General features: G+C 34.3%; 1 protein-coding gene across 1 annotated transcript; it reads right to left on the bottom strand.

Annotated features, from left to right (window-relative positions):
- Positions 1-303: 303 nt before the first annotated feature.
- LOC133199603 (glucose-induced degradation protein 4 homolog) lies at positions 304-13,638 on the bottom strand. Its single transcript, XM_061335445.1, has 6 exons — positions 13,454-13,638; positions 4,498-4,665; positions 4,034-4,135; positions 2,413-2,543; positions 2,090-2,191; positions 304-621 (listed from the first exon to the last, which is right to left on the bottom strand). Exons 1-5 carry the CDS (start codon positions 13,592-13,594, stop codon positions 2,128-2,130), a joined length of 606 nt encoding a protein of 201 aa, XP_061191429.1. The 5' UTR covers positions 13,595-13,638; the 3' UTR covers positions 304-621; positions 2,090-2,127.
- Between the last annotated feature and the right edge of the window lie 54 nt (positions 13,639-13,692).

Here is a 13,692-nt window from a genome sequence, read left to right as displayed (position 1 = left end):
TTAATGAATTAGATTACAACAAGAAATTGAATTGAAATCAGATCCATTGATATAGAAAAATAATTTGCAAAATCCTTAGTTTCAAAGTTCCTCTTTCAATTGAGAGTTAACTTTCCTGTTACCTAGGACTCCAAAACACAGGTTGGATAATGCATATGTCATCATACTCATCTTTGTATTTATTACTGGCAACTGGACTGGACATGCAGATATCAATAAGCAAAACTAAAAATGCAAATTTTATCAAGATTTCTGAATGGTATATTCATTAATGAAATGCATAAATCAGTCTGCAAAAATAACTGCTTTCATAACAGATTTTATTGACAATATCATGACAGCATGAAAAAATATATAAACAAAAACATTTTCTCCTTAATATACATGTAACTGTTATAAAAAATCATTATGCTAAAAAAACTTAAAGGCTTGCTCTTCTTTAATTGAAAGACACTTTTTTTCTCAGCCGCACCCTCTTTCAACGTTGTGTACAAACAATAGTGTCGCTATCAGTTAACTACACTATTTTCCATTGACAAACTGTCACCTCTAAAGTGAGACTCTGTATGAATAGCCCAAAAGCCGTCCCAGGCAAACTGTCAGTGACCAAATTATACAAAACTGGAAATAAAAGTAACACACCAAAAGTCATGGGTTGTGGAGGACCCTTAAAGTTTATCACACATTCAAAAATATCTTGAAATGAAATAAGAGCAGGCCCTGTAAAGTCCTGTTATCTAAACTGGTAGACTGCTATACCATATGTAAAGTCCTGCTACCTGAACAGACAGACTGGTATACTGAGTGTAAAGTCCTGCTAGGTATACTGAGTGTAAATTCCTGCTATCTGAACAGGTAGACAGGTATACCCAGTGTAAAGTCCTGCGAGGGATACTGAGTGGAAAGTCCTGCTAGGTATACTTTGTGTAAAGTCCTGCTAGGTATACTGAGTGTAAAGTCCTGCTACCAGAACTGGTAGACGGGTATACTGTGTGTAAAGTCCTCCTATCTGAACTGGTAGACAGGTATACTGTGTGAAAAGTCCTGCTATCTGAACTGGTAGACAGGTATACTGTGTGTAAAGTCCTACTATCTGAACTGGTAGATGGGTATACTGTGTGTAAAGTATTGCTATGTGAACAGATAGACAGGTATACTATGTGCAAAGTCCTTCTATGTATTCTGCATGTAAAGTCCTGCTATCTGAACTGGTAGACAGGTATACTGTGTGTAAAGTCCTGCTACCAGAACTGGTAGACAGGTATAATGTGTGTAAAGTCCTGCTATCTGAACTGGTAGACAGGTATCTGAACTGGTAGACAGGTATACTGTGTGAAAAGTCCTACTATCTGAACTGGTAGACAGGTATACTGTGTGTAAAGTCCTACTATCTGAACTGGTAGATGGGTATACTGTGTGTAAAGTATTGCTACGTGAACAGATAGACAGGTATACTATGTGTAAAGTCCTTCTATGTATTCTGCATGTAAAGTCCTGCTATCTGAACTGGTAGACAGGTATACTGTGTGTAAAGTCTTGCTATATGAACTGGTAGACAGGTGTACTGAGTGTAAAGTCCTGCTATCTGAACTGGTAGACAGGTATACTGTGTGTAAAGTCCTGCTATCTGAACTGGTAGACAGGTATACTGTGTATAAAGTCCTGCTATATGAACTGGTAGACAGGTATACTGTGTGTAAAGTCCTGCTATCTGAACTGGTAGACAGATATACTGTGTGTAAAGTATTGCATCTGAACTGGTAGACAGGTATACTGTGTGTAAAGTCCTGCTATCTGAACTGGTAGACAGGTATACTATGTGTACCAAGTCCTGTTATCTGAACTGGTAGACAGGTATACAATGTGTAAAGTCCTGTTACTTGAACTTATAGACAGGTATACTGTGTGTAAAGTATTGCTATCTGAACTGGTAGACAGGTATACTATGTGTAAAGTCCTGCTATCTGAACTGGTAGACAGATATACTATTTGAAAGTCCCGTTATCAGAACTGGTAGACAGGTATACTGTGTGTAAAGTCCTGTTATCTGAACTGGTAGACTGGTAAACAACGTGTAAAGTCCTGCTACCTGAACTAGTTGACTGGTAAACTGTATGTTAAATTCTGCTACCGGAACTGGTAGACAGGTATACTGTGATCTGGAACATGCGACAAATTCAGGGACTGAAACCTGAAAATTAAACATATTATTTTCTTACATTTCTGATTACTTTTTGGTTCACTCTGAAAAGGATTGATGACTTACAAAATGTTGACTTATTTAACATTGTAAATGAAGAGTCTCTAAAAAAAAATTCAAAACATTCTCATTTGTTTAAGTTCTACCACATTTCTTTTAACTTTCACTTTGTTATCAATCAAATAAAGACTAGAGTGTAAAGTGAGCCTCACCATTCTGAGGTTCTGTGGTAGTAATAACCTTCAATGGTGGTGGTGGATTTCTGGAAGCAGATGTAGTAAAACCCAGCAAATGATGCACCATTTATGTTCTTTATTGTATGATCTGGTACAAGAAAATGTTCCTAAAGGTAAACAAATTGTTAAAATAATTATTTTAGGTTTTTAAAAATTATATATGTATTTCTCATGCCTTGTCTTTAAGAAGTGAATTGTATATTTACAAACTAGCGAGATTCAAGAATTGTGAGATTATCTTGCCGTTTTATTGTCTTAAAATTTGACCTTGAATTCAACTAGAAATCTGACCAGTAAGCAAGGGCCCCGCCGAGGGGTAGAAATATAAGGGTGCAGATTAGGGGATGAGAATTTTACTTGATTCCAAAAAATTTCAAAATATACAAAGAATTATAAAGTAACAGCAACTGCAAAATATCCAACAATCTGTAAATAGTATCCTTGTATTTACATAAGGCAGTAAAAAACATCATATCTATAATAACTCAATTAAATGTATATTTAAAAATGAATGAAGCATGTGTTTTCTAAAATGCAAGCCTTCAGTGAATGCAAATATCACCCAGGCTTGACCTTAACTTCAAAACAAATATCAGTTGCAGACAAATGTGTTAATTAATCGTAAAGTGACAGAAAGATAACCCTCTAAAATATTCTGCAAACCAGCAAGATAATCAAACCCACAAGATTAATTATACTGCTCTCTCAACCTTTTCTTCTAAGTTTACAATAAGAACTTTTTCAGCAATGATAGAATGAGGTTATTATCTGAATACCTGTTAAAATAATTAGTATTCTTGAATTTACATAAGGCAGAAAAAAAGAAAAAAAAATACCTAATTAAAAAAAACGATATCTTTATCTATATCTTGTTTTTAGAATTCAATAAAATCATAACTCATTGTGTATTTTAACAAAATAAAGTATGAACATTATTTAAATCCACATTTCAGAGAATGTAAACATCATTCAGAATTGACCTTAACTTCAAAACAAACTTCATTTGCAGACAGAGGTGTTAATTAATCTCAATGTGGCAGATGAAGATAAATGCTTTGGATTTTCTTCAAGAGTAAAGTTAATTAATCCCAAGAGACTCATTGCAGCCTTTCATAGTTTACAATAGGAACATTCTCAGCAGTTATCTCTCTTTGCCCATTCATTCTTATATAAAGTTAAGGAATATACCCCACCACCCCAGCTCCAAACCGGATGACATGGAGAACCAAACTTAGCATGAAAATATGTCTTACTGCCTATTCAACCAACATACCAAATTTGAACTTAATTGGTCAACCCTAAAAAAAGTTATTAGAAAAAAATAGAAAATTTGTGGACGGAAGAATGACACACGGACAGACAGACAGACGGACAGACAGACAGAGTGATTACTATAGGGCACCTGCAAATCCTTGCGGGGCCCTAATTAATCTTTTAGATCCCTTCCTGCATCTAATATTGATGCATATTCCAAACAATGATTTGATGAGTTCCTGTCTTTTTGAAACAATGTTTCTTCTTACAAAAAGGCAGTGAACCAAAGTGATCGCTATGTGTTTATATTGTTTGGTCAGAAACCAATACGCTGTCCTCTTACCTTCCACCTCATAAACACAAAGTCTGCATTAGTCAGGTTATCATAGTCAAAGCTGTCAGAATTAAAGGTTTTAGCAAACTGGAAAAAGGACAAAAACTTTCCCTAGAAAAGAAAAAAAAAACAAATAAAATTCATTTATAAAATGCAATATGTCTTACTATATCACGGTATAATTTGTAGACACTTTACAGACAAAAAAAAAATTTAAAGAGGACGAAATTTTGTTCTTAATATTCACTCATTACAATTTACTTATTGATTATCTACTGTACATGTATAATATTTTTGGTGTCCTAAATAATTCATAAATCATAAACAAGTACATCTGTATGATCATTCATTTACAAGTACATTTGTATGTCTGTTCATTCAACAATTCATTAACAAGTACATGTGTACTGTTCATTCATTAACAAGTACATGTGTACTGATCATTCAGTAATTCATAACAAGTACATGTGTACCCAGTGCTTTCTATCGACATCTTCGTCAGCCTCCCATTTTCTCGTCAGAAATGGATGTTTTTTGCTGATAATTTCACCATCAAAAAATGTTGTCAGTGTTGGGTACTCCTCTGTTAAACCTTTAATCTTCAGGTATCCACACAGATATGAATTTTCTAAATCTACATTCTGAAAAAAAATTGTGTTTTTTTTTTCAAATGACAATCTTCACCACTTCCTCATATCAAACTGGTCATGAATGAGTTCATAAAATGGCATCATTCGTATTATCATCACAAAAACCATGTTTTTATTGAGCCGACAAAGTTTGTTTACATCAACGACAGCGCCATTTTGCAAACTCATTTATGGTCAACTACTGTATATACTAACTATAAATTTAGTATAAAGTAGTAGTATTTGTTAGTATTTTAGGTCCCTGCTTATACTGTAAATGTACAATATTAAGCATGTACTTTAGCTGAAATTGATTTGACAAGAAAATAACAAAGATTTGATTTAGTGCTTTCTAATCATGCTAGAAATAAGTATATACCGGGTAAATATACATATTATAACATGTAGTGATGGTCTTGATTAAGCAGAAATGTTTTCCACCAAAGGCGCTAAATAGAATACACCGTCAAACATGATATGTTTACAGAATATTCTGCAAAAATCAAGTTGAAGAAAAGAATAAATCAGGTCATTCATTTATAGCCAGAACAGCAAGCTGCACAAAGCACGCTCACATTACAAAAATGCTTGGACAAAGTGAAATATGGGGTTCGACACATTCATATAAGTTTCTTCTCCCTTCGAATTTAAACACCATGTTGACATTCGGAACTCTCTGGATTGTTCATAGTAAATTCACTGATTTCGAGTTATCACCAGTGTTCATTTTGCTACATTGCCAATATACAGAACATATTCTGTCATTGAAACAGGTCCATAGGACAATATCATTTCAAATAGTATACAGTTATGGAATGGGTATGAGGGAAATAGCAAATTTATGATTCCCCAAGGGAGGAAACTATTTCCCGAGGCGACGAAGCCACCGAGGGAAATAGTTTCCTGCCGAGGGGAACCATAAATTTGATATTTCCCTCATACCCATTTCATAACTGTTTTATTATACCGAAACAATCATGGGAGATTTATTAAACTAGAGACTCAGACATTTTTGAAAAAAAATATAGAGGCATTTAAATAATCACAAATGCATGTGATTAAAAATATTGTAAGATAACTAATGCATCGATACCGAGGAAAATAAAATTATTAAAAAATATATAATAATTTCACTGACACTTTGAAGGATTATCGTTGTCTTCATTTTGCTAGAATTCCAGTATGATTTTGACATCGAATGTCGAAATGTTTTGACGTCATAGTTACATATTGCTAATAACATTATGTCACAGACTCGAGATTCCTTGAACGCTCCGCCCACTGTTCATTTTAATTGGTTAAAATTATTAATAAATATTCATGAGGGAGTAGTCCCAGGGAGTAGCTCCGATTTTTCAGGGAGTAGTCCTCCGATGAGGGAAATAGTATCTTCTCGCGGAAATAGACAGTTTTATGGTATCAATTTTATATAGAGTAATAACAGTAGAGGTATAATAAAATGTTTTATTATACCTCTGTGAATTTTCTCTATATAAAAATATTACGAATAAACATGCTATTTTTTCCAAACAGCCCCTACCGTGGAATAGTTTTTGTGCTATTTGCCCATGGTGAAATAGTCATTAAACTATTCACCGGCAGCATTCTGTTTCCCTCGCTTTTCATCTCGGAACTCTTCTGGTTTTATACAGATTGTGATGTAACACAAGTAAAGACTGCTTCGGTATAATAGAACACTTATTTACTGACTATTCGGACAATAGCAAGTTTATCTTTCCCCTCGACAGCAACTATTTCCCTCGGCTGCGCCTCGGGAAATAGTTGCTGTCTTGGGGAACGATAAACTTGCTATTGTCCTCATAGCCAGTAAATAGGTGTATACTATCTAACATACGACGTCATGTGACATTACAATCTAGATGGTCCAAATGTCTTGTGTGGTTTTAAGAGGTGGATCTAAGTTAGAATGAATAAAGGTATCCAATAATACACTTGACAGAATTAAGAAATGAATGTAATATTTTTTTCTTTGACCGAAGTATCAAACAAAAATTTGGACTGAAAACGTTTTCATCAATGCGCTACGCGCATTGATGACGTTTTCCGTCCAAATTTTTGTTTGATACTTCGGTCAAAGAAAAAAATATTACTTTCATTTCTTATCATTTAATTATGATTTAAAAATAATAAAATGAAACTTTCTTTCACTTTAATATTTAATTTAAGCATCGAAGACGGTGCGTAGGAATACATCACAACAACGCTGCTGAAATTCAAAATGACTGAATGTACAGATCTACGCGCATTGGATTGATGAAATTTTACGTCCAAGCTTTCTATGATACATCGACGAAAGAAAAAATTATAAGATTTATTTCCTATCATTTGATATTTATCTTTCAATGATGAGATTTAACTTTAGAACGATCGAATGACTGTCCAACATATAGGCCTAGCTTAGTTGCCTAAATTTTCAGACGCAGAGTATTACGAACAAACAACATTTTCAAATATTGTCGTGTCATTACTAACTTTTTCTAACAAAAAAACAGTTTTAACACAAAAACTTACTTGTTGTGTTATTAATTTTTGCTATGTTCCTCCAGTAAGCTGATATCTTTAGATTCATAAATGTAAAGGGAAGCTACTCAAATATAACCTTAAGAACTCTTTCTAGTTCACAGAAATTTTCGGTTTCATATGCGCATCTCTTCTGGAATCATCTGAATTTCAAATCGAACATATATATACGTATCACAATATGTCCATGTATAAAACAACATGCTTCAAAATCCGGAAGAGTCTGTTGCCGACTGTTTAACTTTGAAAGAATACCCGTCCTCGCTCAGCGTCGTTTTTCTCATGCATTCGTTTCCTAAGAATTATCAGATTGACGGCATTTCCCCGCTTTGGTAGCATAAAAACATTTCTTCACAGTTCTATTGTTCATACCAGTTATCTCAAAGACAAACAAATAACATATGTATGATGATTTCTTTCCTTTTTTCCCGCAACTGCATTGTTGTCATTTGCAGACGATCTTGATTTGTTTAGCAAAGGGCGATAATTCGAAAAGAAACGAAAGTAGAAAATAACTCAGGAACGTAACGGACAAATTTTGAAATTCAGGAAAAGAGAGTAAAATTATTTCATTTTTCTTTCACAAAGTAATATGGAAGCTGAAATATACGTGTCAAGTTAGCCAAAGTAGTTCCGACTGTCAAGTGCAAGTGAACTCCAGATTCTATTGATGCAGTTATCAAAAGAATTTTTTATCCAATCAGAATCAATTATTTTATAGAAATTAAATGATTATTCTATCGTTAAAATGATAATGTCCTACAGACCCAGTTTAACAATAGAATGCATTCCATGTATTGGCAATGTAGCAAAACAAACATGGGTGATAACTCTCACTCAGTGCATCTACTTTGAACAAATGGGAGAGTTCAAAATTTCAACATAGCGTGTAAATTTGAAGCAAGTTAAAACGTTGAGAAGAAGTATTGAATTCTTCTATTATATGGATTATTTTTTTAGGAGAAAGGTATCCACAAACTAAGAAAGATTTGTTGTGATTGATTTGATGGTTATTTTCACTGCATCTTCATTTGACTTGTCCAAAATCGTTTCAGAGCGATTCTGCAATTTTCTGACTACCAGAGTTCTTGAAATCTTTCGGTCCTGTCGGCAAGACCAATAAAAACAACCAAGGACTGATTACTTGAGGTTCTGTGTCAGTCCAAATGACCAGTAGATGTTGACAGAGCAACTTGCGAAAATCTGACTAAATTTCGTACAAATTCCCTATAACCGACTGATTGTATTCTGTTAAACGCTTTTCTGTATCTCATAATGGCTTCTTCGATGAACACAAGTGCCAAACTATGATTGATAAACTGTTAAAACAAGTTTGTTGACGAGGCTAAGCCAGGTGAGAAAATTGAACTTATGAAGAAAATCGACCCCCACAAAAATTCAATAAAAATTGTTATATGACAATCAAATCGGCATGAAATGTACAGTGTGTATTGATGCAGGGTGCAAAATGTATTGATTATAAAATTCAAATACAGTTTTCATCTTTTTATTGATTTTTTTTTTTTTTGACTCATAGAAATCTGTCTGGACTGACAAACTTCACATTGCAGTCAGTCCAAATGACTGACAGCGGAAAAAAGATTTCAAGAACTCTGGACTACACTGCGGTATAAAGAAAGTCTTTGGGTGGTCTAGACTAGTAGGAACGACTTCAAGTATAAAGTTAACATCATTTATTTGGATTGATCAATTGATGTATTCAAAGTTGTTCAGGTGAGAATATGACCCTCACTTGAGTTGTAGAGAGTTCCAAAGCACAAAAATTTCAAAAATACTGACTGACACTTTCAACAAAGACCGCAGCACAGGAACTTCATAACGCAATAGAAAAATTCCCTCCACAATCAGTTTATGCCAAAGTCTGAAATTTTTACAGGACATACGGTCAGGTAAAAATACATACTTTACCAGACCTAGCATTTACTTACCAGACCGACCATTTTTCTTTAAATCATACATCATGATACAGAGATTGAAAGGGGGGGGGTATTCTCCCTGCTTAATTGAACCTTAAATAGATCCAGAGTTGAGATTATAAAAAAAATTATTTAATGAAATGAACAAACTTACTATTAATAATTTTCCTTTTTAAAAGGTACTATACAATTGCATACAATTTTCTCTTTCTGGTTATTTGACACATACAAATGAAATACACAATGTCAAAGATTTTTTTTTTTTACTTAAAATGCTTAAGGTGGTATGGGATACCAAACGAAACTTCTCCTACATATTTATGTACCCAAATTAGAAGGATTTGAAATACCCCCACCTTTCAGTATATTAAAGTGTAATTTTAATAATTTTTTTATTATTTTAATGAGAAATACAAAAACGATTTTTTTTCTTGCATAATTCTTTTTTCATAAGCTTAATATTATAGGCAGGCGTTTGCTAATATAAAGTGTTTATAAAAACAAATATGACAAGAAATATGTCTTAGTATTTTTTTAATTTTCAACAAAAAATAAGCGTAAAAAACTGGGAAAACTTTATTTCTTGAAAACAGACGGATAACATTTCATGAAAGTCTACAATAAGAATGTATCTTGATATGTTAGCAAAGTGAAATAAACAAATTGAATATATATATATACAAATGGAAAATATAAAATGCATTTAAAATTTTTTGAATTAAAAGATCCGAGCGGAAGAGTTATCCTTCTTTATTTTCCAAGGGTTGAAAAAACCTGGGTGCTATTTTAGAAATGATGAGCATTTTTTCCCAACCATAAAAAAATCGCACTTTGTAGTTTTCAACTTTGAGCGGTTTTGAAAACAATGCATGGACAATCGCTTTCCAGGACGTGTCTTGTTCAGAGCAATTGCATTCATCTGAACGTTTTGGGACTATATACAACAGCTAGCTGATTTGTGACCAAATAGTTACTTCTTGAATTAAATAACAAAAAAGTCCAGCTCTGGTTAACGTGATAATTGATTGGTGATAATTCAGCACAATGTGAAGTAATCGCACTTACCCATGCCTCACCGCACACAAGGTGCTGTACAGTTACGCAAACAATTGAAATACAGCTTTTGCTTAAAAGTGTTCAAAAGCAGCAATGTTGAAACTACCTTTTACAGGGGTTTGCTTTTTTAAATGTCCGTTGTACAATTATAAGTAAATTTATATAGTTGCGATTTTTTTTGTCTGTTTTTGCTTAAAATGCCGACTTGTGAGAACTTGCATTGAAATAGGCTTCAGAGTGTTCTTTTCAACGGTGTATCTACAAATTTTGACCCGAAAATAAGCACTCATGCAAATCAAAACAATACTTCAAACGGAAATACGTCATAACGTGGAGGTATCCCATACTACCTTAAAAACTTCTACATACAACCTAACAAATTTTAATGTTTTAAAATGGCTGAAAAAAAGGTAGCAAAGAAAAAATACAATGTCAAGACTATAAATCCACCTTTTATTAACTTTGGTCAGGGGTATTAAGATATTCTTTTTATATTTTCTATAACTGTGGAGGTTAGCAAAAAATAATATGTTAAGATAACGGTTAATTCAATTGTTGACAGCTGTATCATGATACATGTTGTATCGCATAACCATATTGTTATATGTATCGTATTGTTAGGTAGCTTGCGATACTCAGGCCTAGTTATTTGGAAAGTAACTAACAGTACTATAATTAGGACTGAAATGATTCACCGAAATATCGATAGTGTTACAATATTACTGCTCGGTTCAATGTTCGATTCACTATCTCGATTTTCGGTTCGGTACATTTTTTTATAATCAGGTTTGGTTACTCCTTGAAATAGATCGGGTTCAACCTCATTTTAATAGTTTGACACATACGAGGGAGAAAATTGTGGCGGAGAAAGTTTCAGAGCAGGCTGCCACTGCTAGTATTGACACGAACAAAGTGCTCTTTTAATCTACAGAAGCACAAGTAGTGCTCTTTATTGTATCACCATCTTTTACTTGCCTTTTGAAATCGGAATACATGTTTTCTTTAACCTTATGATTTGTTTCTTTTTTTAAATGTATCGTATTGAAAAAATTGAATTGTGACACAAGTATCGCAATACGTACCGTATCGTGGAGGGGGCGTATCGTTTCAGCCCTAACTATAATAAATATATTCAAATTCATTGAACTCTTGTTTTGCAAATAATTTCGTAAATAATGAAAATAATAAATTAATTCATCATAAAATTGATAAAAATAATTACAAATTTCACCCTGTCACAGTACTACACAACTGTGCTCGCCCCAACAGTCACACCAATGTGACACCATTAACATTAATCTCAACGAGATCAGGGGTTGAAATATACTGTAGCCTGACACCCGCGGTTAATCATTTTAAGACTCTGGCTTGCTAATTCAAATGTAACGATGGTCCGTCAGACTAGCAGAACAGAAAAGAAATTGTCAGTTTACTTTTGCTTTTCTATGTAGATTGGTTTCTTTTGACTGAGAGCTAGTTTAATTTGTTTCTGTCACCAAAGCATTTGAAACTTTTTTCATTTTGCATAAAAAAATTGTTGGGCTAGTTACAGATTTGGGTTCGTAATTTTTTACTGATCAGAAGCCCCTGGGCTAGTGGGTTTTCCAGGAATATTTCAACCCCTGGAGATTCGTCAAGACTTACAAATTTTCGACAGAGGTCAGGGCTCTCGATTCTATATAATTGCGGCCCCATTCCCAATCCAAAAAAAGGTACCTTTTTTCCCAAAAGCAAAGTGTAAATTTCCAAATTTTTTATAGCAAAATATTTTTTTAAAAAAGTCTTAATCAATGAAACTTAATCGGCAACAAGTGAAAGTGAAACATACTAGTTCTGTGTTGGACTGCATAAATAAGTGCATTCCAAGGTATATTCATAAAATGGTTCGGCTTCGATAAGGAACCAGGTTTTCCCAATTTTCCCCAAAATGACGAAAAATTCCCAATTTGAACGGCCCTGGCCCCAGTCCCAAAAAGTGGTGTGAGAGCCCTGGAGGTCTCTTGCAAATCTCAGACCATTGCCACAAAAAGTGACCCAGGAAATTTTGCCTGGATTCGACAACTTGTTTCAATCAATACGGGATGAAATGAATTCCCTGCCTGTTTCAACTTTTCGCCGAAGAGTTCCAGCAATAGTCTGCTTCATTCACTTTGTACTATGGTTCATTTCTATAGGAAATCATTGTAGAATGAAGTATTTGAAGCAGACTATTGCTGGAACTCTTCAACGACAGAGGTTTAAATGAATATGTCACTGCTATGAAAAAAAATAAATACTTGACTTTGGTTGGATTTAAACCTTTTACAGGGCCTGGGAAGGGGCCGCGCCATGCGCCATATGCGCATACTGTCGAAAAATGGCGCAATGAAATAATGGTGCGCAGAGCCATGCGGCGCACCCCGCAAAATGCGGGTTTGCATGTTTTATTACTTTGTAAGTTTATTGCAGTCCGAGCTATCCGTATTCTTCATCGAAGTTAGATGGAATCTGCGATATATTATATAATAAAATCGGAACCATCATTCGGCATATTGACATCCACTGGCAAAGAAACAGTTTTTTTTCATGTTGTTCAATTCGTAAGTGTCAAGTCGTTTTCGATGGTGACCACAGCTTTACGAAAGTCACGCACATGGAAAATTTATATACCTTACAATGAAAAACCTTTTCAACGAAGTCCACTTTTTTTAGTCTGTCCCGTGATCTCTAAATCGGCATCGTTAAAAAATGGTGCTTTTGGTTTAAATACAATTTTTCTAAATACTAGTTGGTTAGAATCTAGATGACGATTGACGGAAAAATCATTTGTACTAGTCAATGTCATATGACTTGTCAATTCATATCGCATTTTTCTTTATAATTTTCCTAAATTTTATTGTCAGAGATATATGGATTATCCTATAGCATCATACTATGATTTATTTTAGAATGGCCCCAATATATTTCCCCTCGGCCGCTTAAATTTCAAAATGGACCCATCATTTTACGAACAGTGGGGCCATTTGCCCCACCTGTGATAGGGAGTTAAAAGGATGTCCAAAGCGAAAAGTTGAAGCGGGCAAGGAATTCATTTTAGCCTGTATTGATCGAAACAAGCGGTTGAAGTCCGGGCAAGATTTCCCAAGTCACTTTGTGTGGCACTGGTCTGAGATTCAGAAGAGACCTCTGTCCAAAATGATATGCTCGACGAATCTCGCTGAGAATACATCAACATATTAATTTAAATATTTATTATCATGTAGTCAGGTCCCTGGTTTTAGTTTTACCTGCAAAATAACTTCGACATCATAACAGTTTCCTTTGCTTTTCTGGTGCCCCTGGAATCTGGATCCGTTATACAGGAGAGTGGTTGTAACACCTGGTTGTTTAGAATTGGCAGGAGGTGGGGGATCAAGCTTTACCGGCATTTTTACACCGTTTGGCTCCAGTTATTATTACGATCCTCTCCCCAAAGCCGAAGCCATTCAACCGGAAGTTGGATAAAATACAACAGTGAAGTTGATTG

Source organism: Saccostrea echinata, unplaced genomic scaffold (assembly GCF_033153115.1).
Source record: "Saccostrea echinata isolate AGI-Se365-2 ecotype Australia unplaced genomic scaffold, CSIRO_AGI_Sech_v1 ptg000034l, whole genome shotgun sequence".
NCBI classification, from domain to species: domain Eukaryota; kingdom Metazoa; phylum Mollusca; class Bivalvia; order Ostreida; family Ostreidae; genus Saccostrea; species Saccostrea echinata.
The sequence above is the reverse complement of the archived record's forward strand: the minus strand, read 5'-3'. Positions and strand labels throughout refer to the sequence as shown.

Bases quoted from the DNA above. Each gene is read 5' to 3' on its own strand.
- LOC133199603 (XM_061335445.1), bottom strand. From the start codon at position 13,594: ATGCCGGTAAAGCTTGATCCCCCACCTCCTGCCAATTCTAAACAACCA. The intron at 4,666-13,453 runs GTAAAACTAAAA...ATTTTTTTTCAG, and splicing joins ATGTCGAAGTTATTTTGCAG to AATGTAGATTTAGAAAATTC. The intron at 2,192-2,412 runs GTGAGGCTCACT...TTTAATTTTCAG, and splicing joins TACCACAGAACCTCAGAATG to GTTTCAGTCCCTGAATTTGT.